The sequence below is a fragment of the Anser anser genome, assembly GCF_964211835.1.
Source record: "Anser anser genome assembly, chromosome: 1".
Classification (NCBI taxonomy): Eukaryota; Metazoa; Chordata; class Aves; order Anseriformes; family Anatidae; genus Anser; species Anser anser.
The window spans coordinates 120,034,930-120,062,905 of NC_139720.1; the positions used below are offsets into that span (position 1 = coordinate 120,034,930).

At 42.1% G+C, this 27,976-nt stretch overlaps 1 protein-coding gene and 1 long non-coding RNA gene across 10 annotated transcripts in view; one reads left to right on the forward strand and one right to left on the reverse strand.

The window, feature by feature from the left end:
- The window catches only part of LOC310892898, a 47,033-nt gene extending 41,205 nt beyond the window's left edge, over positions 1 to 5,828 (reverse strand). For 5 of the 7 annotated variants that reach the window (XR_014578577.1, XR_014578580.1, XR_014578581.1 and 2 more), the window contains exon 1: positions 2,345 to 5,828. This is a non-coding gene — a long non-coding RNA (uncharacterized lncRNA). The remainder of the gene's footprint in view (positions 1 to 2,344) is intronic. The other 2 variants (XR_014578578.1, XR_014578579.1) reach the window with 2 other exon arrangements.
- A 1,702-nt stretch (positions 5,829 to 7,530) lies between these two features.
- The window catches only part of MED14 (mediator complex subunit 14), a 61,791-nt gene continuing 41,345 nt past the window's right edge, over positions 7,531 to 27,976 (forward strand). For all 3 annotated transcript variants that reach the window (XM_083821163.1, XM_083821164.1, XM_083821165.1), the window contains exons 1-13: positions 7,531 to 7,895; positions 9,696 to 9,722; positions 16,199 to 16,304; positions 16,989 to 17,162; positions 17,922 to 18,051; positions 20,156 to 20,284; positions 20,646 to 20,753; positions 21,625 to 21,757; positions 22,290 to 22,440; positions 24,599 to 24,710; positions 25,398 to 25,523; positions 26,138 to 26,216; positions 27,798 to 27,957. In XM_083821163.1, coding sequence (XP_083677289.1) covers positions 7,714 to 7,895; positions 9,696 to 9,722; positions 16,199 to 16,304; positions 16,989 to 17,162; positions 17,922 to 18,051; positions 20,156 to 20,284; positions 20,646 to 20,753; positions 21,625 to 21,757; positions 22,290 to 22,440; positions 24,599 to 24,710; positions 25,398 to 25,523; positions 26,138 to 26,216; positions 27,798 to 27,957 — 1,617 coding nt within the window. In that variant the 5' untranslated portion in view covers positions 7,531 to 7,713. The remainder of the gene's footprint in view (positions 7,896 to 9,695; positions 9,723 to 16,198; positions 16,305 to 16,988; positions 17,163 to 17,921; positions 18,052 to 20,155; positions 20,285 to 20,645; positions 20,754 to 21,624; positions 21,758 to 22,289; positions 22,441 to 24,598; positions 24,711 to 25,397; positions 25,524 to 26,137; positions 26,217 to 27,797; positions 27,958 to 27,976) is intronic.

Below are 27,976 nucleotides of genomic sequence, written 5' to 3' on the forward strand. Positions count from 1 at the left end.
GGGAGGGGGAGGGGGAGGGGGAGGGGGAGGGGGAGGGGGAGGGGAGGGGAGGGGAGGGGAGGGGAGGGGAGGGGAGGGGAGGGGAGGGGAGGGGAGGGGAGGGGAGGGGAGGGGAGGGGAGGGGAGGGGAGGGGAGGGGAGGGGAGGGGAGGGGAGGGGAGGGGAGGGGAGGGGAGGGGAGGGGAGGGGAGGGGAGGGGAGGGGAGGGGAGGGGAGGGGAGGGGAGGGGAGGGGAGGGGAGGGGAGGGGAGGGGAGGGGAGGGGAGGGGAGGGGAGGGGAGGGGAGGGGAGGGGAGGGGAGGGGAGGGGAGGGGAGGGGAGGGGAGGGGAGGGAGGGAAGGGAAGGGAAGGGAAGGGAAGGGAAGGGAAGGGAAGGGAAGGGAAGGGAAGGGAAGGGAAGGGAAGGGAAGGGAAGGGAAGGGAAGGGAAGGGAAGGGAAGGGAAGGGAAGGGAAGGGAAGGGAAGGGAAGGGAAGGGAAGGGAAGGGAAGGGAAGGGAAGGGAAGGGAAGGGAAGGGAAGGGAAGGGAAGGGAAGGGAAGGGAAGGGAAGGGAAGGGAAGGGAAGGGAAGGGAAGGGAAGGGAAGGGAAGGGAAGGGAAGGGAAGGGAAGGGAAGGGAAGGGAAGGGAAGGGAAGGGAAGGAAGTCCATTCTAGAAGCTGTGCAAGAACCTTTTGGACAGCATCGTAGCCTAGAAATTCAGACAACTCCTTTCACCTCCAAAGTCTGTGTGGAGGATGGCAGCTTAGGAATAATTCTCTAAGCATGTCCTTACTTTCGAGTGAGTGTGAGGATCAGCATTTAAACAGTATCTGACCACAGCTGCAGATCTACAAAGCATTTGCAATTAAGTACGTTCTGATACCCACCCTTGTCTTAGAAGAGTGCAAGAGTTTGCACTGTCTGAATGTGTTAGCCAGCAGCAGTTAAATACAATCGAGCTGTCTATTTCTAAGTTTAGGACAGAATACCTCACAGCTGCAGTCCTTCTCCCACTGGGTATGACTAATCAGATCTACTTCCCGATAGTCTTTCCATCTCTTTAGGTGTTTGTGCACATAAATTCTTTTTGCCAAAAGTACTTTCATGTTGAAATAAGTGTTCACTTTGCATTTTTCCTTCACATGTTTATTTTTTCAAGCTCTGTGAGTAACACTCAGGAAGTGTTAGACAGGGAAGAATCGCAGATTATGGATGATATTGTCAACTTTTTCAAGGCAATGACTGAACAGTGCAATTCATCGCTTCACTGCCACGAGTTAGATCAGGGGTTCTTTCTCCTTTGTTAGCTTTTCAAAGATGAGGGGTCCAGAAAGGCTGTTACTGTTTTGCTTCCATTTCAGAATTACTTGTGGACAAAGCATTTTTACCCACAGAAAAATGCAGCTTGTATGGTTGAAATAGTAAATTGAGTTGTAATTAACTGAATTATAATAATAATGAAAATACACTCTTTTGAGGATAACAAGACCTTTAGCTAGCTTTAGTACCAGTCTGACAGAGCCAAACCAATCTAAAATTTACAGCGTACATCAACGTTGTCAGTAAAGAAGTCCAAAAAGAAGCTCAGACCAATAAGGCTATGTTCAGCATTTAAAAAATAATCCATTTTTGTGTTATTATAAGAAAGGGGACTTTTGTAAATTCAAATAAAATCAAAGATTCTATTTTATGACTTGGAGAATGTTTCTTTTCTTAAGTTGTTCACAACATATAACTAGAACTGTAGGGTACTTTACTACACACTGTACAAGAGATGCTCTATCTCACAGTGGCACACTGTTTTACAAAGCATGAATGACTGCCAGAGAACTTTCAAGCTGCTACTATATATTTTCTTCCATTCCATAAATAGTTGACAAACTCAATCATATGAACAAAGCAGATCAAAAAAGAGAAATAACTTATTGTTTTAAAACTTTTTTTTTTCAAAAATTCATTCCCTCTGTAACCTTTTCAATAAAGAAAAAAAGCAGAGGACTTGTGCAGTAACCAGCTATGAACCCCCTTCCTGTAACACACATAAATACACTTTTGCAAAGTGTGATCTACTGTAGGTACAATAGCCCTGTACAGTCACAAACCAGTGATTTGACATGAAGTACTGAATTGTCAAAGAACAATGCAATCACTGATAAAAAACATTAGCCATAAAATTATTCATTTGTTCTTCCTTATTTTGTGATTACAAGGTCATCAATATTTTTCAATTGGACTTCTATCAAAACAGAAAAAATCTTACGTTCATGCAAGAGCTAAAATGGAAAAGGCTAAATATTTTTGGCTACTGGTTACGTGTTTAATGTATAATGATGCACGTTATCTCATTAGAATTTAAACACATACCTCAGCTTTTATTGAATGCAAGGCTGAAGCGTTGTAAGTTCATGATACGCAGCACTACAGATGCAAACTCACCCACAATATATCTGATTCTCTGATGTCTTCTGAAAAGGATGGAAGATACGAAACTTTTATTACTCATAATTCATATAGGCATTTGGATATAATATTGTGAAATGTCACATTTTATAAATCAAGTGATTAACAAAAAATCTTTGCACTATACAATATTTGTGTGCTATTCTTTTTTTTACTATTAAAAGAATGTTTAAATGTCAAGTCCAGGAGGACTGTGTGATTATCACACGCATGCTTAGATAGTTCTCTGATTTAAAAAGTTTGACAGACAAACAGAACGTCCAAACTCCAAAGCATACAAGCAGAGAATGGCTAGGAGGCTGTCTCATAGAGAGCAATACGGTTTGCCTACCTCCCGCTGAACATTTATCCCACAGCTCCAAAGAACATTAAATGTCTACCTCTTCTGGAAACCAAAAGTCATCTGCCGTCCTTCCTTTTGGCTCTGTCACAGTTAGCTCCATGACTGAATAGCAACGGGTTTTAGTTGACCAACAAATCCCTATCTGAGGTCAGGCTCCTAGGCTCACCATTACGGTAACAGTGAGGAGCCAATTTAAAATATTTACCTGCACGCTTGAGTAAATATTAATTGCAATCATTACTGTAGCTATTTCACAAGTGGGGAAGTCAAGGCACAGAGAGAGGAAATGGTTTGCCCAGAGTCACAAGGAATATCAATAATAATCTCGGAAGGAGAATGTGGTGTTCCGATTCCTTGGTGTACTCCTGGCAGCAGGAACGCTCGATCCTCCTTGGAGCACAAACCTCCTTTAAGCCAGACTAAGCAGTTACAACAGCGGTACAGTCATTATAACAGGGTAGACTAGCACGCTGCTGGTGACAGACAAGTAGCACACAGCGGAGGACACGATGTGCACAGCAGCAGCTGGCCGGGCTGGCAGCTGGCTGAGCGCGTTTCCGTCAGGCCGTGAACCGGCAGGGCTCCGCTGCATCTAGGCAAGGGCTGTAGGCAAGCCAGCTACGCTGGTGACAGTAGGAGGAAAACCACACCTAACAAAGGCACGTGAGCAGAATGAAGCCTCCGCTGGGAAATGCTTCCCCATGTCTTTCAAGTACTTTTTCTGTGGGGTGCCAGCCATCACAGTGGTTGATCTGGCCTGTTCCACCGCAAGGGGACAGACCGCAGTGCCCTGTAAGGGCATACACTTTTTCTTCCCTGTGTGCGTAGCAGACTTTCCTGCCAGGCACGTCCCCTGGCTCTCCTGCAGCACTAACACCTTGCCTGTGCTCCATGTGAGCCAGGCAGAGCTGAGCATCACGCTAAATACAGTGTCCAGCCCTGCCCTGCACTCCAGGAGGTTGCAGAGCTGGGCACAGGTCCCAGCAGTGTGCTGTGTGAGCGTGTAAGGCACTGCCTGTCTGCAGAAAGCCCAAGGTGAGGCACAACTGCACGCGTGGGCCCACCTGGTCCGGTTTCATCTCATTCCTGCTAGAAAATTTGTTGTCGGCTTTACATGGCAGAAAATTGAAAACTGCTGAATTAAGAGAATGGATACAAATGAAAATACCATAGAAATCTGTCTTTAACTGGGCTGAAAAACCCACGTGAACGCAGTCATCCTTCTCCTCCCCACAAATGGGCACTACTTCTCTCTTAGGAAAAAAAAACAACAGGAAAGCACAGCAATAATACTGGACTGTTAAAATTTCACTGTTTTTAAATTATTCAACAGCAGATTCAGAAGTTTCAGTAAACTATCATGTTCACAGTAACAAGGCACTACAGAAACAGACCAACTACAGTTGATTAACTATAAACAGAAAAATAAACTACACCTGTCAAATGAAATCAGATTATATCTTATGCCGAGTTATCCTCTTACACTTGCTAACTGCAAAATTCTTTAATTCCCAATCAATCTCCCAAGATACATATTACTGTACCAAAGAATACAATTTGGATTAATTTTCCTTTTTCATTGCTTCTGCTTGACTATTCTGCTTAAATGCACCATTATATTGTATCGGGAGTCCATTTTTTTTATTTGGAGAACTGCGTCTAGAGAATGTTATTTATCTTGAAATATTAAAACATTTTGCTATCTACAAGCAAAAAATTTGCAGAGATAATGAGTGCAGGCCTGATCAGCAGTCCACAACTGCAGTCGATAACCAGATATACCATTTTCCATTCATGAAATTAAATGTTAAGAAATTGAGTATCTGTGAGATTGCAGGAACCAACAGCCCCAGTCAGAACTGAAGCTTTGTTGTCCTTTTTTAGAACTTGATAAATCCAAAACTCTGTTCATCAGCCTTAGGGAGAGCGGTAGACTATACACAGGTTATCTACAGTCTCCCTAACTGCTGTGCAATTCATCAGGTCCTTGTCAGAACGCTGTGCAGAGTCCTCTCTCCCCCCCCAAAAACTGGTACTCTTTACAGTAACCCCAACAGCCCGTGCTTTCTCCCTCCTATAGTTTTGCCTTTGCCACCCCAAAAGACTTGTGAAACCTATTTCCACTTTCTTTAAGGTGGGGTTTTGAGTTTAGATACAATGCTCGTTCTTCTTAGAAGTGGTAGCATAAGAAGTGTGAGTGCTGGCAACCTCAGAAAGGCAACAAGAAGCAAAACCACATATACGTATGTTTCTTTTTTCATGAGTACTATGTAGGCCAGTCACTCGATTTTTGAGCTCCTAATATTCATCTCCAGCTTACTGTCAAAACAACAAATCCTGCAGTCTCCCAACAGCACCATTGTTGTCTGCCCACAAGCACAAGCCTTGAGCTTCAATTCCCTGAAAACAATACCAAGAGCTTCTTTCCTCGGCAGCCACGTGAGAGGAGAGCTCAGTGTGATCCCTGCAGCAGCTCTGATCAACCTTCTCCTCTCCAAGAGGAATGGAGAAAGGCAGCCTCCTTCAGCCCCTCTCCAGAAAAGCTGGAGAATTCACCAGGACCAGAGGAACAGCTCTAACAGGGGCAAAGTCAGATCCCATCACGATTTTCCACCTGCCTCATCAAAAAGTCTCAGCCTGCACCACTAAAATCAATGGGAATTTTATTCTGGACTAAATTGTAAGAGAAGAGATGGGAAGAAGGAGAAAGAACAATAAAAAAGAGCCTGTATTTCTAAGTTATAGGTCTTATAATATACAGCCTAATCACACTCCGGTGCATGTTGAAGTTGGCATTTTCTTCAGTAATGCAACTAGTTTGCCGTAAAATGGGTACATGGCATTTATTCATGCACATAGAGGGGGAAAATGTTTTTCATACATTTGGAAAAACACACCTTTTCAAGAACTTTCAATACACACCAAGCAAAACACACTTGTTTGCATCACAACATAATCCCAATAGTATTAATCATTCCATCCTTTATAATTTTAACAGCACAAAGCAGGCATTTCTTTCACCTGTATTGGGGGGTAAAGGAGGAGTAAAACGTAGATCTGAATATATTTTAAGGGTTTTAGGAATAAAAAAATTCCCAAACAACCAGCAGCACCCACCTGCCAGTCTAAGGATTGTACATCTGTCTCATTTCCACTGAAGCAGTCTACCGAATTAGCTTTTGCAGAGCACAGCACCAAGTAATGGGGCTGGCACAGCTCACCCCTGTAGCAATCCAGCCCCTTCCTAAACCACACTCTGCTCCAGGTGGATGCACAGGACGGAGAGCCAGCCTGCCTTGCTCAACGTACTGCCTTGATGAGTGGCCGAGGGAGCTGGGGTTTTTTAGTCTGGAGGAGGCTCAGGGCAGACCTTATTGCTCCCTACAGCTACCTGAAATGAAGGTGTGGGGAGCTGGGGGTTGGCCTCTTCTCACAGGTAACTAGTGATAGGGCTAGAGGGAATGGCCTCAAGTTGTGCCAGGGGAGGTTCAGGTTGGCAATGAGGAGACATTTCTTCTCAGAAAGAGCAGTCAGGCGTTGGGATGGGTTGCCCGGGGCGGTGGTGGAGTCACCATCCCTGGGGGTGTTCAAGGAAAGGCTGGACGTGGTGCTTAGGGACATGGTTTAGTGGCTGACAGTGGTGGTAGGGGGATGGTTGGACCAGGTGATCTTGGAGGGCTTTTCCAACCTTAATGATTCTGTGATTCCACAGTGGTTATGGCAGAGCTCGCCTGCCAGCGAAGCTGCTCCTTGTCCGCTGGCAACTGGCTCATAACCTGGCGCAATGAGCACTCCCTGCAGGAACATAACTGACTCTTCTCGCTCCTGGCCTAGATGCATATTTATTTTTTTGATTAAACTGTTGATTACACATTTCTCACGTTGGAAAAAAAATAGTAACAACGTTGCCTTTTATTGCTTACTGTCCTCTTGAAAAGAGATCAGTAAGAAGAGATTTTTAAAAGTCTGCATTTTATAAAACAAGTGGAATTTCTTTTAAAAAACTTGAAGAAGTGGCAGTGTTTTAATACCTGTTGAAGGTTTGGGTATTCATTGCCTGTATTACGCCTACTTTGGGGATCTATTTGTAGTCACACGGCAAGAATTTACGGTTTAACACTCGAGCGAGCCGCTAACGAACCCCCCCCCCCCCCCCCGGGATGTACACCGCTCCCTTCCTTACCCAGCGCGCTTTGGCAACCAGCACACAAACACCCCCCGCTCACTTCTTTACGGTTCCTTCTCCCCCACCCCAAAAAACACCAGTTGCTGGGGAAGCCAGAAACACGCCAACGCGCCTCGGAAAGGCTCCCCCCGCTGAGCACCGACACCCCCCCAGCGCCCAGCAGCCCGGCTCCCCCTCTCCCCACACAACTTCCCCCCGCGCCCTGCGCGGCGCCATTTCCCCTCAGGCGGCCCCGCCCCAACGGCTCAGCGGCGTCGCGAGCTCCCCGCAACGGCCGCCGCCAACGGCCGCAACCGCCCGCCCCCTCAGGCCCCGCCCCCCACCGAGGCCCCACCCCTCCCGGAGGCTCCACCCCTCCCTGAAGCCCCGCCCCCTCTCCGAGGCCCCGCCCCCTCTCCGAGGCCCCGCCCCCTCTCCGAGGCCCCGCCCCCTCTCCGAGGCCCCGCCCCCTCGCCGAGGCCCCGCCCCCCCCCCGCGGAGGCTCCCCCCTCCCGTCCCCGGAGCGCCCCCCCCGCCCCCGGCCGTGCCGGAGCGGTTCTCTTTCCGGTCCGCCTCGGCCCCTCGCTTCCGGTTCCGTGCCGCCAAGATGGCGGCGGCCCCTGCGCCCGGCGGGCTGTGAGCGCCGCCCGCCCCGCTCCGCTCCCCGCCGACCGCCGCCCCCCGGCCCGGCCCGGCCCCCGGTTCCTCGGCCCCCGGGCTGCCGAGCTCGCTTCTGCCCGGGCTCGAGGCGCCGCCGCCGCCGCCATGGCGCCGGTGCAGCTGGAGAGCAACCAGCTGGTGCCGGCCGGCGGGGGCCCCGCCTCAGCACCGGCCCCGCCGGCCCCCGGCGCCGTGACAGCCGCCGCCAGCCCCGGGTACCGGCTCAGCACCCTCATCGACTTCCTCCTGCACCGCACGTACGCCGAGCTCACCGTGCTGGCAGACCTGTGAGTGCCCCCGAGACACCCCCCTCCTTCCCCGCCGCGTTGTGTCCCGGCCCCGGGGGGCTCCGGGGCTCCTCGCCCCTCTGCCGCCCCCGGAGGTGCCCGGTTCGCGCAGCCCTGCCTCGCACCGGGCGGTGTGCGGGGGTCTGGGGGAAGCTGGGGAGCGCCCTGGCGTAAAGAGGGGGAAGGACCGCGGGGGATGCGGAGCATCCGAGTAGACACCGTGGTCTTAATGCTCGAGTTTGACCCCACGGGACGGCCAGAAAGCCCAGCCGTGGTGTTCCTACTGACGTCAAAATACATGAAACACCTGAAACTAAGGCATTATCTGAGGCATTTTCAGGTGCCGCAGCTCTTGGAGTTACTTAAGCGCTCCTTAAAACAGCACTTGGTTGTTTGGGAGGAAAAGGAAATATTTATGTTTGCTTCACAGTCTGTAGTGCTAATGTAGTTGTGTTTGAAGTGGCAAAACAAAGGAATGTTTTTGGGCCAAGGAAAACTTTCCTGAAAGCATTCTGACAGTGAGCGAGCCTCCTTCTCTTTTAGTTTGCTTAACCTTAGAGATGCCTGTGAGGTTTGTGTATGTTTTAAGATGTGACACACAGAGCAAAAGGGAGACAAAAAAACACGTATAGTTCTTGTAAATCACCATAGCTGGCGAGTGTGCAAACAAAGTTTTGCTTACTTGGGGTTAAGAGCGTTCAAACTCTAGAAGAGACAAGGAGTTTTAGTTTACTTTGGAAAAAGCTTCCTAATGTTAGTCAGTATCTCACCTGTATGCTTACGGTATCTGCAGACAGCAATTGATTCTGTACGCGTTCTTGTAGGAGCGTGTGCCTCTGATGTCTTCTATGCTTGTTTGATGGTGTGGAACTGGTTCTTTTGACTTGAGTGTAATTAAGGTACAAAGTAAATTAGATAGTGTGAGGAACACATGGAAAATGCTTTCAGCACTTTGGTTCACCAGGTAGTTTATAAGCTACATGATGCCTGCTCCAAAAGCGGAATGAGCTAGAGTTTTCTACTGTATTCCCCTATAAAGTGTGGATATGGCTAATAAAAAGCCTGTCTGGAAAGTATTCTTCCTTCCAACAAAATGAGTTCTTGCTCCTTTACCAGCACCAGCCTAGTCCTGGAATGAAAACTAACTGAAACGAGGTGCCTGTAACATCTCCATAACATTATGGTTTACGGGAATACAGTCCTCTCTCCGCAGCAGTATCTGTCGTACAGGTAGCTGATAAAGCTCTGGAGCATAGCATTTCTTCCCTTCGAGACTGATGAAAGAGAAACTCACTTCAGGCGAGTCAGTAAGCAGCCAAATTTAACACCCGCTGTAGATGATCTAGGATTGCTACTATGAATTAATTAACGCTTGCCACGGATGCTTACTGAGAATCATAAATTGTGAAGCGCAGGTAATGATACTGTACGTGTGGCTCTCCTGGTTTAGCAGAAGTCTTCAGACTTAAATGTTCTTCAAGCTTTTAAATTCATTTGGCCAGTTCCAGCTTAACCGGTACAGGACTCCAGCAGGTACCAGCGCTACCGTTGCACACCTGATTCTCCCCGCTGCCCGTCCCTCACTGCCTAAACTAGACTGCTTTCTAGAGATGTCAAACATGCAATTTCACTGTATTTAGGAAACATCTGCAATTGTAGAAACTTTGAAGTGCTCTTTATAGGTATGTGTAAGTTCTTCATGTACTTAGCTGAACGTTACTAACAAAATTTCTTTTATAGTGGTATGAAATGTAATGGAACAATAGGTAATACGCTTTTTTTTTTCCTTTTTTAATGCAGATTACCAAGAAAGACTGATATGGAAAGGTGAGTTATGATAAGACCGTCTGTAATGCCTGTTAAAATACACAATTTTGTTTACGATGTTAAGATCAGTATAGAGCTGTTTCAATAAAATATCTTTTTCCTAATTTTAGATTTTATGCAAGAAATAAGCCTTGATTGTCTTGCTGTCACTGCATAGCTCCAAGATTTTCCTCAGCATCGATGACAATACTTTTTCTTTTTTTGGGGGGGGGAGGGTGGTTTTGGGGCTCTTTTTTTGCACAGTTCGGTAACCTGCTGTTGTTGTTATAATAGGTGAAATCTGTTAAGGGCATTTTTCTCTTAATGGCAGTGAAGTGACAGTAAATCTAATGTGAAAGGGAGCTGGAGAACCTAAATAGATTCTAGTTAGTGTGATAAAGAAACATTTTGATCAGAAGTAGCAGTTCAGCAATGGAGACAAGGTAAAAACTTCTTTTCTGCCTTTTCCTGTGTTACCTGTCTTTCTTATCGTAAGATACCATTTAAGAGAGCCATGTTCTTTACCTGTTCTGTGTGGTTTTGCATTATTAAGATTATTAGAAAGCAAGTGTAAGAGAGCAGAACAGGCCTTCCTTTTTAGAATGTCCACCATCCCCTCTCCCAAAGATCAGTGAACTTGATTTGCTTTTTGTCTCTTTGAATAAATTTTATGAAATATTATTTATTCTTTTGAATAAACTTTCCTTTATTATTTGCATTAACACTCTTATTGACCTAATTTTCTTTGGAGACATATAACAGCAATGATATTCCTAAGAATGCCAATAAAGAATTCCGTGTACCAGGATCATTATTGAATCAATTATCTCAAATTTTCCGAAACTCTCATAACCTGTTGTGAAATTGATCCCGTTTTCAGAAAATCGTAACCTGGGATGATTCCTTGCACCTCCTTTTTCTTTTCCTATGCATAATATTTTATAAAGAAAAACAATCTATTTGTATTGGAAAATTTCACCATATTTGCTGAAGCTATGACATTTGGCTTGGGTCCAGAGCTCCCTCTTACTCACGTGGGGGCTTCCCTACTGCGTGGGGCACACAGGGTTGAAGTAACATGTTTGGCTTATTTTCTTTTACCTGTATTCTATTAGGACTGTCTTGAATGGTCACAGAGGATGTCCTGCAGCTGAAAGCATCTTGAAACTAAATGTTTGCATCCATGTTAACTTTGACTTATTTAGCTCTTCTTGATGAAATGGCTTTCCAGCTCCAAAGGACATCTCTTAAGGGGGATGGCTTAACTACCCAAATTATTCTATTTTTTCCTAACTTTGAGAGCTGCAATGGCAGCAGTAGCTGTGCTTTAAGCACTGTTTCTTGAAGCTAGCCTAGGGACATGGCATACATACTTTGATGAAGATGTGATGATCTTATCCTCTAATAAAGTTCACATAAAATCTAAATTCTTTACGACGGTGCCAAGCTAAGAGAAGCTATGAAAAGAAAAACTGATAGAAAATTATGAATATTAATATAATATCGGCTTTTCTTTGCAAAGCATCACTTATTAGCATAATTATCACTGATAGGAATAAATCACCCTTGAAGTCTTTTTCTGTCGAGAAAGCAATTGGATTAAAAACCATAATGTGGTGTAAAATAATGTTGAATTCTAGGGAAAATCCAGGGAGTTTCTTCTTGGTATTAGCAACTGTTTTGCTCAGTACTGTCATCTTTTCCTTTATCCTCCAATAGTGTAATGCATGTGAAATTGTTTTTCTAAATACAGTAATGCCTGTATAAGATTTTTAACTGGAACCTGGATTACAATGCCTTTGCAAGGCCCTGTCTTCTTTTGTTGGCAAATGGAAGGTAGAACCTTGTACCTGTGTTTCTCAACAAACAGTTCCTGTTACTATTCTTCCAACAACTATATAAACACAGTTTTCCTAAAACCTAGAACTTTCCCTCTTTTTTTGCAGTAGTTAGTGAACCAGTCTGTTACTTTTTCAAATTTGCAGGAAAGGATATCATCCACATGAGAAGATTTTTAAAGAGAACCAAGTTCAGAACTGTTGTAAAAATGGGTTATTCATAACTTCAACAGCAGCACAATTGCCTATTTTTTGTGAAACATTTTTCATTCCTTAATGACAAAATGGCTGCTTTTTCACTTGTTTCGTAGGCATACGTAATTTTGGTTTGCAGGGTGCTTCAGAGATACCTGGCCCAAACCTCTGCCTGAAGTAAAAGACAGTTTCAAAGTTGGTTCAGTTTGCTCAGAGTCATGTCCAGTTGAGTTTTAATATCTTCAAGGATAGAATTCCTGCAATCTTTCTGGGCAACCTGCTTCAGTCTTTGACTAACTCATTGTGGTTTTGGTATTTTTTTTATTTATTATTTTTTTTGCTTTGCTAATATATATAACTAGTGTTCCCATGTTGTAGTTTGTGGCTGTCTTTCCTTATCCTTTTGATAGAGTCTATGTCCGTCTTATAACACCCCTTTAGATATTTGAAGACAGCAGGAGTATCTCACTGTAACCTTCTCTTCAGCAAATGCGAACACAGTTTCCTCAGCTGCTCTTTGTATCTCATGTGTTCTAGCCCCTAACTTACTTCTGTATGGTGGTATGGTGATAATTTTTCTAGGCTAGGGAGTTAAAACTGGGCATAGTGCTTCAGATGCAGTCTGACAAGTGCTGACTCAAGGCAAATAATCACTTCCCTTGAGCTAGGCTGGGTTTATGCTAATACAGCCTGCTGTTGTTGCAAGAGCACGTTGCTGATGCCTGTTCACCTGTCCACAAGGACCCTCAGGTCCATTTCTGCATATCTGCCCAGCTGCTGCATCGTCTTCAGCCTCTGCAGTTACATGAGGTTGTTTGGTTACACATACAGGGCTTTGCATGTTTTCTTTGCCTCATGAGGTTCTGTGGTGGTTTTACCCTGCTGGGCAGCTGACTTCCACCATGGTTATGCTCTCACTCCCCCTCCTTAAATGAAAAAGGGGAGCAAATACAATGGAAGGGGCTCAAAGGTTGAGATAAGGATGAGGAGATCACTCACCGATTATTGTCACGGGCAAAACAGACTCAGCACAGGGAGATTAGAGAATTTATTGCCTACCACTAACAGACTACAGTGGAAAGAAAAACAAAATAAAGACACCTTCCCCCCATCTACCCCCACCTACATCCTCCTTAGGGCTGCGGTCAGCCCCTGATGCTTCGTCTCCGCCGCTCCCTCACGGTCCCTCCCTGCCCCTGCTCCACGCGGGGTCCCTCCCACGGGATGCCGTCCTTCCCGAACTGAGCCTGCGGGGGCTGCCCACAGGCAGCAGCTCTTCCAGCACTGCTCCCACACGGCTCCGTACCACGGGGTCCGTCCATCCCCCAGGAGCAAACTGCTCCAGCACGGGTCCCCCACGGGCGGGCGGCAGCTCCCCCCAGACCCCCTGCTCCTGCGTGGGCTCCTCTCCACGGGCTGCAGCTCCGGCCCGGGGCCTGCTCCTGCGGGGGCTCTCCATGGGCCGCAGCCTCCTCCAGGCCACATCCACCTGCTCCACGTGGGCTCCTCCACGGGCTGCAGCGTGGAGATCTGCTCCGTGTGGGACCCATGGGCTGCAGGGGGACAGCCTGCTCCACCGGGGGCCTCTGCACAGGCCGCAGGGGAACTGCTGCTGCCTGCCTGGAGCACCTCCTGCCCTCCTGCTGCACTCACCTGGGGGGCTGCAGGGCTGGTTCCCTCACAATTTCTCACCCCTCCCCCAGCTGCTGTTGCATGGCGTTGTTTCCCTTTCCTAAATCTGCTCTCCCAGAGGCCCACCCAGCGTCGCTCCCTGGCTCTGGCCAGCAGCAGGTCCCTTTCGGAGCTGGCTGGAGCTGGCTCTACTCTGACATGGGGCAGCTGCTGGGCTCTGCTCACAGAGGCCACCCCTGCACCCTCCTTGCTACCAGTTCCTTGCCAAGTAAACCCAGTACAGATTCATGTCAACCAATTCCTCTGTCCAACTGAGGTCCCTTTGTTTGCTCTGTCCAGTTTGACATGACCTGCAAGTTCTCAAAGGGTGCTTTCCTTCACATCATACAGGTTGTTGATGGAAGTGTGAAGTTGTATTGGCCCTAGTGTTGACCCTTAAGGAAGATAAGTAGTAACCACCATTAAGGAAATCCAGCTGGCAGCCAGTCAGGCTTTCATGTCTGGCACTTATATATTTCATGTGTTACCAACTTGGCTGCAAGGATACTACGGGTGGTCTTGTCAAAAGCTGTGGAAAAGGCATTGTAAATACATCTCTTGCTCTCCCCTTGATCACGGAGCTGGCTATCCTGTGGAAGGCAATTGTGTTGTTCAGGGATGGTTTGTCCTTGGCAGATCTGCACTGACGGTTCCCAAACTGCTTTCATGATTGTTGCTTACCTGGACGTAGCTTCTGGAAAGATTTTCTACATAATATGTCTTGTTAACTGAGCTTAGGCTGACTGGCACATAGGTCCCTGAATCCTTCTTCTTGAAGGCTGGCGTGTTGTTTGCCTTTTTCCAGTCATTAAGACCTCATCACTGTGGCCTTTTGAAAATTACAGAGCTACTTTACGGTGGAATGGAGCTACTTTACGGTGGAACGGGTCAATTCCCTCAGCACTTTTGGATGCAGCCCGTCTGCTCCAATGGACTTCAGTATTTCAGGCTTGCTTAAGTGGTCCTTAACCTGGTATTCTTCTACTGTAGCTAATGCTTCACTCCCCCATACGATGCCACTAGGCTAAAGGATGTGAAATATCTGAGATCAGAACTTAGCAGTAAAGACCCAGGCAAAGAATGTACTCAGTGTCGTGGCTTTTTCCATGTCAATTGTATCTTGCTCTGCTGAGCACTGGATTTTTGTTTCCTTAGTTTTTTGCTGCTGATGTGTCTATAGAAGTCCTTGTTGACTTCCATCTGTTGCTGGTTTTGCTTCTGAGTTCTGATTTCCCTAAACTTGTTGCTGTATGCTTGAACAGCTCTTGTGTGTTGCCCTCTCCCACCTTCTTTGTGCTTCCTATTTGCATTGTTTGGTCAGGGGTTTCCTGTTCAGTCAAGCTGGCCTCTGCCAAACCTGCTCAGCTTTCTGCTCATTGGAATAGACTTTGCTAGAAACAAAGCATTTGTGATTTTTGTTTATATTAAAGATGAATTATTTTGAAGGGTTTCTTAAATGTGGTCACTAAAAAGCTTTTTAATGTGCTCTGCTTTGCATTTATAGGACTTGTTAATGTATTCTTTCCTGAAGTTTTATCTTCCTTGAACAATTTCATTTTTTTTATGCAACCCAACATAAGGTTCTGTATCTGTAATGAAGAATGAAAGAACACAGAAAAATTGGAAAAACTCTTTGGGTTCTTGGTAGAGGCGTAGATGGATGTGAATTCCCAGTGCAGTTGTGATTTAGGCGTGATAGCCATGATTATGGAAGTTGGATTATCTCAAATAGAAGTAACAAGCCTTCTATAATTTCGTATAGTGGTATTAATGAAGCAGTTACTGGAACACTGTACTTTTAAAAATATTTTTTGTCATTAAATTGCAGTGCTTTTTTCTGGTTTGTTTTTTTTTTTTTTTTTTTTTTTGGATACCCTTTGGTTTCCAGCCACGGAACATGAGTTTGAATTTTTCTTGCTGTCATGGCTTTTTCACCACAGATGTTGGGTTGACATAACTACTTCTAGATTTTAGCAACTTCTCTGGTTAATTTTTTGGGGAGATTTCTCACATTCTAAAGTCTCACTGTAGTCATCTTCCAAATACCACTATGTTTTTGTTAACCTTAAAAAATTTTTAACATCTTGCTTTGATTACTGTAGTTACTGTACTATTAGAGCAATACTTACACAGCAGCTTGTCTATCACATGAAAAATTCGTATCGGGCTGGATGGCATTCTAAAATACATAGTCTGGAATGAAGAGAAGTTATTGACTTAATGCCCTAGTTTTTGGATGAGGCTTATAGTATGTAATGCAAGAGACTGAACCAGATGGTATTAGTGGTACTTCTGGCCTAAACAGTCACCTGCTACAATCAGATTGTGCTTTATGTATTACACAAAAGGGTTTACCTCGTTACGCCAACACTTAGCAGGAACAGACTCTATCTGTGTTACGAGTATGTATTTTACAGGTTAGGATCAGAAGGAGATACAAGTTCTGTTTGGTAGAGGCTAATATCCGTTGTGGTGAGGAATGTTCTTTTTGTCCGCTTGCTCTTGTTACTTTAAACTTAGTCACAAAAGGTATACAAATAATGCTGTTGAGTTCACTAGAGAATTGTTTCTCTTAAAATTAGTAATTAATTCATATGAGTATGCTTTTTTGTTTCCCCAGTCTTGGCTGGTTAGAATCTCTGCACGTTGTTAGCATATATGTGCTCAAAATAGTGAGCTAAATAATTCTTTATCATTGCAATTTATTTTTTTTTTACTGGTACTGAGTTGAATTGTAGCTTTATTATTTATTTGAATGCTGGTTTAATGTCTGTTTGTTTATTGGTTTTGCAGAAAAATAGAAATAGTACAGTTTGCAAGCCGCACTCGTCAACTGTTTGTTCGTCTGTTAGCCTTAGTCAAATGGGCTAATAATGCTGGAAAGGTGGAAAAATGTGCGGTAAGTTAGCAACAGAGTTTGGTATGGAATAATCTTTTAGTACTGTGGGATTTTGGTATACTCTAACTTTTCCTTGCTATGGAAGTTTAAAACAAACCCAAACTTGTATTTCACAGGCAAATGTATGCTAAGTGACAACCAGTTTCCTTCTACTGAAAAAATATATAATACTGTCTCTTAACAGTTCATGTTCCCAAAAACCCAGTGGCAGCAAATGAAAAAGGCATGTCTGCACGTAGCTTCTAAGAGTGCTCGGGGGTTAGGTGATAGGACGGGGAAGATGGCGATCTCAGTGTGTTAGTTCTTATCATTTTCATCCTGTTCTTGGTTAAATATGAGTAAAGCCCAGAATGTTGCAAACCAAACACCAAGCCTGGAGTGATGACAAACAAGTTTGGTAGCATTCCGGTAGCAATCATCAGATAAAGAGCTGTGAGGCTTCACAGATCCTCCGCAGCATCAGAAATGGCATGCAGATTTAAAGTGTCCTCAGCATCTGAATGTAAGAAATGGCCAGAGCATTCATTCTTTGTTTTACAGACAAAGTGATTACTTGAATGGGAAGGAAGTAACGGATAGGGATAGAACCATCTCAGTCCTATGTGCTCTAGATGAGCTGAATGTAAAGAGCCATCGACTTGTGAATTTTTTGACATTCTTTTTCCTCCCCCTTGTCTTCTACAGATGATATCAAGTTTTTTAGATCAGCAAGCCATTCTGTTTGTGGATACTGCTGATCGTCTGGCATCTCTAGCTAGAGATGCTTTGGTTCATGCTCGTCTACCTAGTTTTGCTATCCCATATGCAATTGATGTTCTGACAACTGGATCATACCCACGCCTGCCTACCTGCATTAGGGTAAATAATGTTACAATACGTTTTGGGGTGAGAGGGATCCCTGTCAAATGCATGCTAATGAAACTAATTTTCTGATACGTGCAAATGGAAGTGTAGTTTAATACAGGCATAATGCCAAGTCTCTGTAGTGTCAGTTTCTGACAGAGCGCTTCCTATTTCAAAAAGTTTTCCTTTCCCAGTAAAACATTCTTTCAGTTTAAACTAGTTCTGCTCTAGGGTAAGTATAACAGCAAGTTTTCATTCTTTATCTATTTGTACATGCTAAGACACCATCCCAGAAAAACATGGTGTAAAAATTAGATATTCTGATCATCTGATATTCTCTGTTTTGGCTATAGCATATTGTATTTGGAAATGTACTGAACTACTCACTCATCTCTTTAATGTTGCTGCCTTTTCTTACTGATTAAATGCAAAATAAGAAGATTTGTGAAGAAATATAAACAGCAGTATCTGTGACTTAGACTTATAGCTACAGATAAGGAATGGCTTTCAACTGTTAGTATTTAAAAATGAGTTTAGCCTGTTGTAAGGCCAAGAATTGTTTTGACTGATCCAAGATGATCAGTTTTATTCCATGATCAGTCTCGGGTGAAATGTAAATAACTGGGGGGGGAGAGGGAAACACCTTTCCTCAGCTGTAATGGCTTGTAGCGTTCATATTTTCAGACTTCTGGTCTGATTAGTTTCCATCATTGCTTCTGGTAATGTATTAGATGTGTTTGAGATATGTAGATTATTTCGTGTTTATTTTAACAGGATAAAATTATCCCTCCTGACCCAATTACAAAGAGTGAAAAGCAAACCACCCTTCATCAGCTAAACCAGATTCTTCGACATCGACTAGTGACTACAGATCTCCCTCCCCAGTTGGCAAATCTTACAGTTGGTAAGAACTCGAATTACTTCTTGAAGAACAGTTTGTTTCCAACTGACTTAAAATTGTTGCTTTTTTTTTAAAAAAAAAAAAAAGGCTAAAAGCTGAAGTGAGATTGTTAGGCAATCATCAGGCATGTTTGATCTATAAAACTGGGATTTTGTCTCTGCATGTCAAATTATGTCTTTTCCTGTATTGAAAAATGAGGACACCCAGAATCTTTCTGAAATATTTACTTTCAAACAGAAATCTTTTGCAGGTGGTAGCAAAAGGTTGTAGACACTGTCTTGCCCTTTCAACAAGTGTATTATGAAAGGTTCTCCCCTTCTTTTAAGACAATACTGTAACAAATAGAGATGCTCATTTCCTGGTCCATGTTAAACCTAACAATGTGACGGCTTTGCCTTAAGTTACTTTGAAAATGCAATATAATTAAACTGTTAGGTGTTTCTTGTAGAAACTTGGAATTTTAGCTTAAATAAGTTACTCAAATGTTGCTTTTTTTAGTCTGTTTTGATATTCATCTTCACGCATGAAATCTGTTCATATTTCTGCACACATTTTGTTCTGTGGCTCATTGCAGCTCCAGATCTCTTAATTATAGAGATCTGTTTTGAGATCTCTGTTTTCATTTAGCCTAAGTAGTGATAGACATTATGATGACGTTTTTTGTCTTTTTTTTTTTTATTTTACAGGCAGGGTGGCTATAAACTAGATTATTACAGAATCACAGACAGAAAATAGGTCTGGAGTGGACTTAGTCCATATTTTTTACTAAGACAAAATTAGCCACATATAAATCATACCCCACAGATCTAGACTGAAGCTGTTTCTGAAAAATCATAGTAATAGTTTTCACTGATTCCTATGTAAACACTTGCAATACCAATATTAAAGCCTTTTTTTGTCTTAACTGTAGTGTAAATGAGTCTTCAGATTGTTTAGTTAACATTTCAATGATTAGTAGTTTCTGGTTTGGATTTACTTTGTTTTTAGAGCATGTCTGGTATGCTTCAGAATCTGCAACTTTGAGTTTAAATGGTTAAAATTTCAGTAGGAATTTTTCTAAATTTCAAGAATTGTAAAGGTGTGTATATATGACATATTTTGTTAGGTGATTAAAAAGATTTACCCACAGTTTATATTAATGACTTGCGCCAAATAGTCTGCTTTGCTACTCATTCCCTTTATGACCTAACTTACATAGTTTTGGCCATCTTTGTTCCCAGCTCTTAAAACTGATAGCAGTGTTTACAAAAGTGTAAGGACATACGTGTCAATTGCATAAATAGCGTATATAATCTTTGCTTGTCTGCATACATATAAATTGTGCAAAAGTGTATCTTCCCTACATAAAAATGACGTTAAAATATCTTAATGTTAAGTAAATGGTTTGCAGTGACATAACGTGTTTCCAATGCTAGCCTGGACTTTTTGTTTGTGAACCTCTTTTGGATATTGCTTCAAGTATTAGTTATTGAGATAGCAAAGAATTGGAAAATTAAGGTAGACATTTTGTTTACGTAACTTCACATGTTAGCAGTCAGCTCAATGTTACTCTGTGTTAAAGTAGCACAAATGTTAAATTATCCTGACTAACGTACTGCTGTGCAAGACAGTTGGGTGCTTCTGTCCATGCTGCTTATTGGTGCTGGTCCTGTTACATAGCAGCTGTCAAGTCTTCAGAGTGGAACAGAAACATATGCAGCAGAGCAAAGATTACAGGGAATCTTTACAGATTACAGGAATCCATGTGAGTGCCAGGAGCTACTACATTGATATTATCACAGAATAGCTTGGGTTGGAAGGGATCTTAAAGAACATCCAGTTCCAACCCCCCTGCCATGGGCAGGGACACCTCCCACCAGACCAGGCTGCCCAAAGCCCCATCCAGCCTGGCCTTGAGCACCTCCAGGGATGGGGCATCCACAGCTTCTCTGGGCAGCCTGTGCCAGGGCCTCACCACCCTCTGAGTAAAGAATTTCATCCTTAACATCTAATCTAAATTTCCCCTCCTTTAGTTTAAAGCTATTACCCCTTCACTCCTATCACTGTCTGCTCATGTAAAAGGCATCTTGTAAGACTGAGGAAAATAAAACATTTTTTTCTTCCTTAGCCAATGGCCGTGTGAAATTCCGAGTTGAGGGGGAGTTTGAGGCCACCTTGACTGTGATGGGTGATGACCCTGACATCCCCTGGCGCCTTCTCAAACTGGAAATTTTGGTTGAAGACAAGGAAACTGGTGGTAATAATAATAATATTTACATTTTAATTTTAATGTGATGTTTATCTCTGGTACAGCAAATCTTGTTTATACACTGTCTTGCGTATCACAACTTGAGATAATGAAGCTGCATATAGATGTCTATTTTTCACCATACGCTATATGCTTTTGATACCAGTAGTAGTCTGTGACGTTACGGTAGACTGAGTAAAATTTCCAGAGTAAACCAAGGATTGCATTACTTTGTTAGAAGTTCCAGCATGGCAATTGCTTGGTACAGTTGTGTCTCTTTTTATAATTTATTAATTTATTTTTTAAATAATCTGTTATTTAAAATACCTGCATTCCTGATGTCTTATGAATTATTTTTAACTCATGAAAGATGGTCGAGCCTTGGTTCACAGTATGCAGATCAACTTCATCCATCAGTTGGTCCAGTCACGGCTGTTTGCTGATGAAAAGCCACTTCAGGACATGTACAGCTGTCTGCGTATCCTTCTGAAAGTTGATTTTGAATAAGTTGTGTAATGTAGCCTTACCCTTTCTAGTAGCTGGAAGTCAAGAAAGATGGATGCCCTATTAAGCTAAGGGGAAATGTCTGGAAGTAGAGTAAAAAGTGATGGCTTTGGAGATGGTTATTCTCAGTTGCCCGTATATAAAAAAAATTATTTTACACACTTAACAAAGGTGAGGTGCTTGAAACATCAGGCTGTACAGTAAGTCAGTGAAGCAGCAGCTGTTTGCATGTGCTGATTTTGGAGATGGAATACAGTGCTGCATTAAAGGTGTGTGAGCTGACAATTCTTCCTGTAGAACTGTAGTTCTACAGTATGGTGGTGCGTTGACTATATTGCACCTGTACAAAAAATAAAATAGGATATAGCGTGTTCAGAAAATAGTGCAGTGCCTTTCTATATGCAAAGGACAAATTATTTGTCAATATGAAATCATTTTCAATGAAACAGTTTCTGCAGAAACAAAAACAGTCGTGTTACTTACAGGTGACCATGGAAGATGGCTAGTGGTAGATGGTTAGGCTTAGTGGTAACTGTAGGGTGAACTGTATTTCTTTATTAGTAATCTTCTTTTCCAAAAAAAAATGGTGAATTGAAATCTCTGAAACAAAGCTATTGTGACACTCCTGTCTAACAACACGTCCAAGGTAAGAGGTTAAAAAACAAACAAAAAAAACCTTGGATTCTGTTTATGTGTGTTTATCTCCGGATTAGTTTGTTAGTATGTTTTCAGGTAGCATCTCGTCTGACTTTTGTGACAAGTGGATTTAGATAACATACAGAAATGGATTTATGTAGTTTACAGACTCTCTGGATGTGTTCTATTTTCTTAACTCCATTCCTCAGACTCCTTCTGCTTAGCGCTTCAGTTGGAAGTCTTGCATTCACAAACACTAATGCTGATTCGAGAGCGCTGGGGTGACCTAGTGCAAGTGGAGCGATACCATGCAGGAAAGTGCCTCTCGCTCTCTGTTTGGAAGTAAGTTGATCTAAAATGGGCTGTTAACAATAAATGAAGCAATAGGAGTGTTTTCATTTACCCAGCTTGAGCCAGAATTTTCAGAACTGTATTTTCTCCTTGACGTGGGACTCTGAGATTCCTGTTATTAAGTACCTAAATGTGTTGCTGTACTTACAAAGAAGTGAGTGGTATACATGAGAACAGTGGATGCAGTCATAAAATCAGCTTGTATTTATGTGAATATATAAATAAACGGACAATTTTAGTCAGTCTTTCACTATAGCTATTGCTTGACTTACACTAGATAAAATAAATATATATATATATAATCCAAGGGCTCTTCCAATTCCTATGTTGAATTTGTAGCCATCTAAAACTTATGTGGGTCTAGTTTACTAACTTTTCTGCATTAAAAGGTTAAACTAAAATGTTTTCTCAGTTCAACTTACATAATATTTATGCAGAACTCTCAGAATCAAGGATTAGCTACTGGAAAGCATATTTCCTGCTACTCCCAATTACATGTTTTAATTTTTCTCTTTATTTTAAGCCAACAGGTGCTTGGCAGGAAAACAGGGACTGCTTCTGTTCATAAGGTCACTATTAAGATTGATGAGACTGATGTTTCAAAACCCTTGCAAATATCTCATGAACCTCCACTGCCAGCCTGTGATTCCAAACTGATGGAAAGAGCCATGAAGGTAAAAGTTTGCTTTGCCATAGTCATCTAGATTTATAAATCAGCAACTTAAAAACGTTTGTTCTGCTTTGATTCTGAGCAGTACTAAGATTTACATTCATGTTACTCTAGGTCACAGTGTGTTATGTTGTGACTGTAAATTGTTGTTACAAACCAGTGGTCTTCACTTTCTTTAAAGTTACACCTATTTTTCAGTGCCTTTTATACCACCTCTGGTGACAAAATTCTGGGGCTGGGAGGGAACAGCAGCAAAGTTTCAGTTACGGTTAGTGCTTGTTGTGAAATACTTCATAAGGAGCCAGTTCTTCCCTTTCCTGTCTTGGAGATGCTGTGTAACCTTCTGCCGAAACTCAGCTTCCCCATGTGGCTTGAGCTGGCTCCCCAGCAGTTTAGAAAGTCTTACGTTATGGTTTGGAAATGTACAAAAAAGTTAATGTGGTTTGCTTGTTACAAGGGTTATTCAAAGCTTGGTTTTACGTTATCACTAATGAGGCCATTGTAAATTTGAGATTTATCAATGTTAATGCTGGCTCCCTTTAACTACTTGCTCAAAGCCTAGAAATTTTATTGGTTATGGTTTATATGCTGCTGCTCTACTGTTTGAATAATGATCTTAGCTTTAATGATGTGGATAGCATGTTGCATTTCATTTGTTTAAGATAATACACAAAGCTGGGACGAACATATGTCTAAGTAGGTTACTATACATCAGTGTACTGAAAATTTGTTGTAGCAGCAGAAGCTGTAGTCAATTGTTAGTGAAGACAGTGACTTGCCTGGTAGCAGCTGCTGAGTTGAAATATTCTTGTGAATGAATAAACATTTGATTTTAAGACCTTGTCTTGGAAAGCTAGTCTTTTAGACAAAGGTTGTTCTGGTATACCTGAAGGCAGGTACTGAAAGTCTTCATAATTCTGTGCTGGTATAAACTTCTGCATTTATCTCCTGTGCTAGAATAAAATTTGGATTTAATTCACCTTGAACAGTTTTCAAAACTGTGATATTAACTAGAGAAAGGGTCTGTAGTAAGCTGTGGCTTTGCTTATGCAAAATATGTAAAGAACTTAACTAATGTGAATGGATATAAATGCAAATGTTTTAATTAGGATTGCACAAGTCAGTTACAGTGAATATAAGCTGGTGACATGAGCTTCAGTGCTGGAAGTGCAACAAGCCTGTAGATTATGCCTAGATTCAGTAGGGTAGCTCATTTTCACAGTCTGCCACTACATCTTCACTTTATTGTTACCCCTATTAGCAAAACTAAAACTAGTATGTTATATTTCATGCTGTAGTTATGTATGTATTTGGACCAGGGGGCTGGAGCTGGAACAGATCTACGAAATGAGGCTGAGAGAGTTGAGGTTGTTTGGCCTAGAGAAGAGAAGGCTCCAGGGAGACCTTACAGTGGGCTTCCAGTGCCTACAGGAAAGCTGGGGAGGGACTCCTTGTCAGGGAGTGTAGCGATAGGACAAGGGGTAGCTAATAGCTTTAAACTAAAAGAGAGGAATTTTAGGTTAGATGTTAAGGAGGAAATTCTGTACTCTGAGGGTGGTGGGGCACTGGCACAGGCTGCCCAGAGAAGCTCTGGATGCCCCATCCCTGGAAGTGTTCATGGCCAGGTTGGATGGGGCCTTGGACATCCTGGTCTAGTGGGTAGCATCCCTGACCATGGTGGGGGGGGGAGTTTGGAACTAGATGAACTTTAAGTCCTTTCAACCAAACCATTCTAGGATTCTGTGATGTGTGTAGAGGCAACCATATTCTAACAGAGTTTTGTTTATTTTTCCTTAGCTTAGGCTAGTTATAAATGGGTACATGCTAAGGTGGAAAATATTCCAGCCTTTATCCAGAACAAGTAGGTGTGCACAGGAAGTGATAACAGCATAGTTTGTAAAACTTTTCTTTTACATTTTCTTCTACTCTCAAAAGCCCTCCCACTACATGCTGCACAGGCAACATCATGTTAGTTTGTTGTATTTTGTAGCAATCCAAATACTCAGGTTAATAATGTATTTGGTTCACCATAGTTCTCAGCAAATTAATTCCAGAGTGATCATTTTATTAAGCATTGTTCTTGTGTGCTAGTGCATAAAGCTTATGCATCAAACTTGAACTTGCTCACATATGTATCTTTTTTTTTTTCTTTTTTTTACCAGATTGACCATCTATCAATAGAAAAACTCCTGATAGACAGTGTCCATGCGAGATCTCATCAGAAACTCCAGGAGCTGAAAGCCATTCTTAAGAGCTACAATGTTAATGACAATTGTATGTGTTTTCTACTGAACGTTATTTCTAGTTTGTTTCCCTTTATGCCTGGGAATGTTTTCCCTTTTTCTTGTTTTTTCGTGTTTCCATTAATTTGAACAAAATACATGAACAAAAATAAAAGGCAGTGTGTTCAGAATTAATAAGACCTAGCATTAAATGATTATGCATTGATAATTAAAATATTCAACAATATCTACCTTTAGTGTAGCATAATAGATAAAGCTGATAGAGCATTATATTTTGGGTAGAATGATTAAAAGTTGTCTATTGTGAAACTTGTCGATCTTTGGAATTGAAAGCAAATCTTCCACTATCTTGAATGGGTTTTGGGTGAGACCTTGCTTTAACTGCTTTTGAAACCTTTGGGATTCAAATTGAACCTATAATCTTGAAGTAGCAAGTTAAAAGTTATTCAAGGATTTATAATCTTCTTCAAATTTAGTCTGTTTCTTCTGGCTGGTTTATTATTAGCACTGTTTTCACAGAGAAATTCTTGTATTCAATTCCCTCTTTATGTTGAGTGTAATAATGTGCAAATACTCATACTAAATTCAGGACTGCTGGAAGTAGATTGTTCCTATTAAAAACAAACAGGTTTGAGTGTTATTTATAATGGGCAGAGTTTTAATATGATTAGCTTGAATTTTGTGTCAAATTATTAACATCATTTTTTTTTTTGTTTAGCATTCATTGAGACAGCTCTTCCAACTCTTGTAATTCCAATTTTGGAACCATGTGGTCGATCAGAGTGTCTGCATGTTTTTGTCGATCTTCATTCTGGAATGTTTCAACTGATGCTCTATGGTGCTGGTAAGTAGGTGAAAAAACAGGCTGTATTTGATATCTTGCAACAACCCTGTATTATGAGGTTATTTTGTGTGAACAGTTCTGTCAAATCTGTGAAGTTCTGTAAGTAAATAAGAGTTAAGCAAATAAACACTGCATGTTGACTAATCAGATAGGTCTTTGAGTTTATGAGGAATGGAGAAGTGGATCTTCATGTTCAAGATCCACAGTTCAGTTAAGCATCTTTTAAGAGCAGGACAGACTTAAGCATTGTTAGGCATCATTTGCAATTGTTGTTCTTTATGGCTCATGATCCCTGGCCAGTGCTGGTAATGGATGCAGTCATTTCACATGGGCTTAACTGAGAATTGCATAATATGATGTAAAGTATTTTGAGATATTGTTCAAGTCAAACTTGAGGTTTCAGATGACCTTAAAAAAAAAAAGAGAGAAAAGTTAATTCTTTTAACGTAATTGCATAAAAACGTACTGCTTTGGTTCTACAGGCATTATGGATCATCTATTCTGTGTCTTAATTGTGGTTGTTAAATTAGATGAGACATTTTCATTAACAGGTCAAAAGTTTGCTGTTTTAAGAACAGATGTTAAGATCATTTACTCACCTAATATTCTTACAGATCAACTGACGCTGGATGACATAGAGAAGTCTGTTAATGATGACATGAAACGTATAATTCCTTGGCTCCAGCAGCTCAAGTAAGTGACTTGTATAATTAATTTAGTTTGCACAGAATGAATCACCGTGTTTGTATTTTGGATGATCATGCTTGCTTGGCTTTGTGCTTTGCCACAGTAGGGAATATCCTTCATCTCTGTTCTAAGCAAATTTGAGTATTTGCTGTCTCCTCTAAATGGATGGAGGAAGTTCTGGTTTTGCTGGAAGGTTATTCCATAGTCCTTCTTTAGTTTGCCTTGTTGCGTGTAGCCTCAGGTGTTGCTGCATGCGCATGTTGCGTGAAGTCTTCTCACTGTCAGTAGCAGATCACTTGCTTCCTGGGGCTCTCATTTTGTTTCCATGCTCGTTTTCCATCTCCTCTATTCCACTCTGTTTCTACAGCTGAATTCTGCTTGTTTCTCAGCAAGAACAATCTCCCTTTTCACAATACAGAGGGAAAACCAGGAATTGGCCTGGAATGATTTAAAGAGTATCTTGTCTATATTGTAACACTTCAGCCCTTGCTGGTTTAAACCTCTTCCCTCTATAAAAGCCCTGAGATTTAGGCACAAGGTACATTTGGCTCCCCTGTAAGAGGCTGTAGCAACTAATACAAATACAGTTTGCATCTGCATGAAAATTGAGTTCCACCTGCTCAGTCTTTTTGGAAATTCCCAGTACTCTCAGCTAATTGCAGAGTGAACCCTCTATTTGAGGAATTTTGCTTCTAAAAGAAGCATGATGACGCATGAAGCACTGGCACCCTGGAGAAACTAATCAACCTCCCTTTGTTATAGATAACGCACTCGAGATAATGGCTTGGGTAGTGCTGCTGTTTTTGAGGAAGCTAGGCAGCCTTTTAGGGCAGTTATATATCATATGTGTCTATGAGAATAAACATGGCGTGTCCTGATGGAAGGATGTTGAACACCTACACCTTTTGCTGCTGTTCTCAGTGGAATTTTCACTGGGATATTAAGCACCGCATTTCTGAGCCCCTTAGAGCTTAGCTAGGCTTTCTGGTCTTGCCACTATGGTCAAAATCCACCGGAGCAGAATAAAGTTTAATTCCAAACATCAGAATAAATTTGGTGTCTTGCTGTGGCTCTTCACTTTCAAACTTACTCAGGTGAATGAGTTTGTTTATAACATAATCTAGAGTGACGTTAATCCATCCTAGGTGACTTTCTTACTGTATTGTGTACCATTGTACAGGAGCCAAGATCTACTTTTCTATACCAAAAATAATTGAAAATGCTAAATCATAAAATGACTGTAATCTGCATGCTTTATAACTTATCCCTTCTTTTTTATATTGTAATTTTATATTGTGTTCTGTAAAAAATGATTATATATTCCATGAGCAAATAATTTCAGAGCTTTTCTTCATAAATTAACAGCTATCTGTTACCCAAGCTGAAGACAATATATAAAGATAGTAATAAGAAAATATAAACTCAAGAAATTTTCTGTGTAATTTTCTGTGTTTAGCTTGTGTGGCAATGTTAGGTGTTGTCTTGGAATCTGACTGGGTCTTAATTTGACACTAATGCTTTGAACAGCAATATACTAGAATAATTTAAAACAGTCTTGGGGTACTAATGCCTTTATTTCAATGTAAGGTTCTGGCTTGGACAGCAGCGTTGCAAACAGTCTATAAAGCATCTGCCTACAGTGAGCAGTGAAACTCTTCAGCTAGCTAATTACGCTAGCCATCCAGTGGGAAACCTTTCCAAACACAAATTGTTTATCAAACTCACTCGCCTTCCACAGTACTACATTGTAAGTAACTGAAAAATGC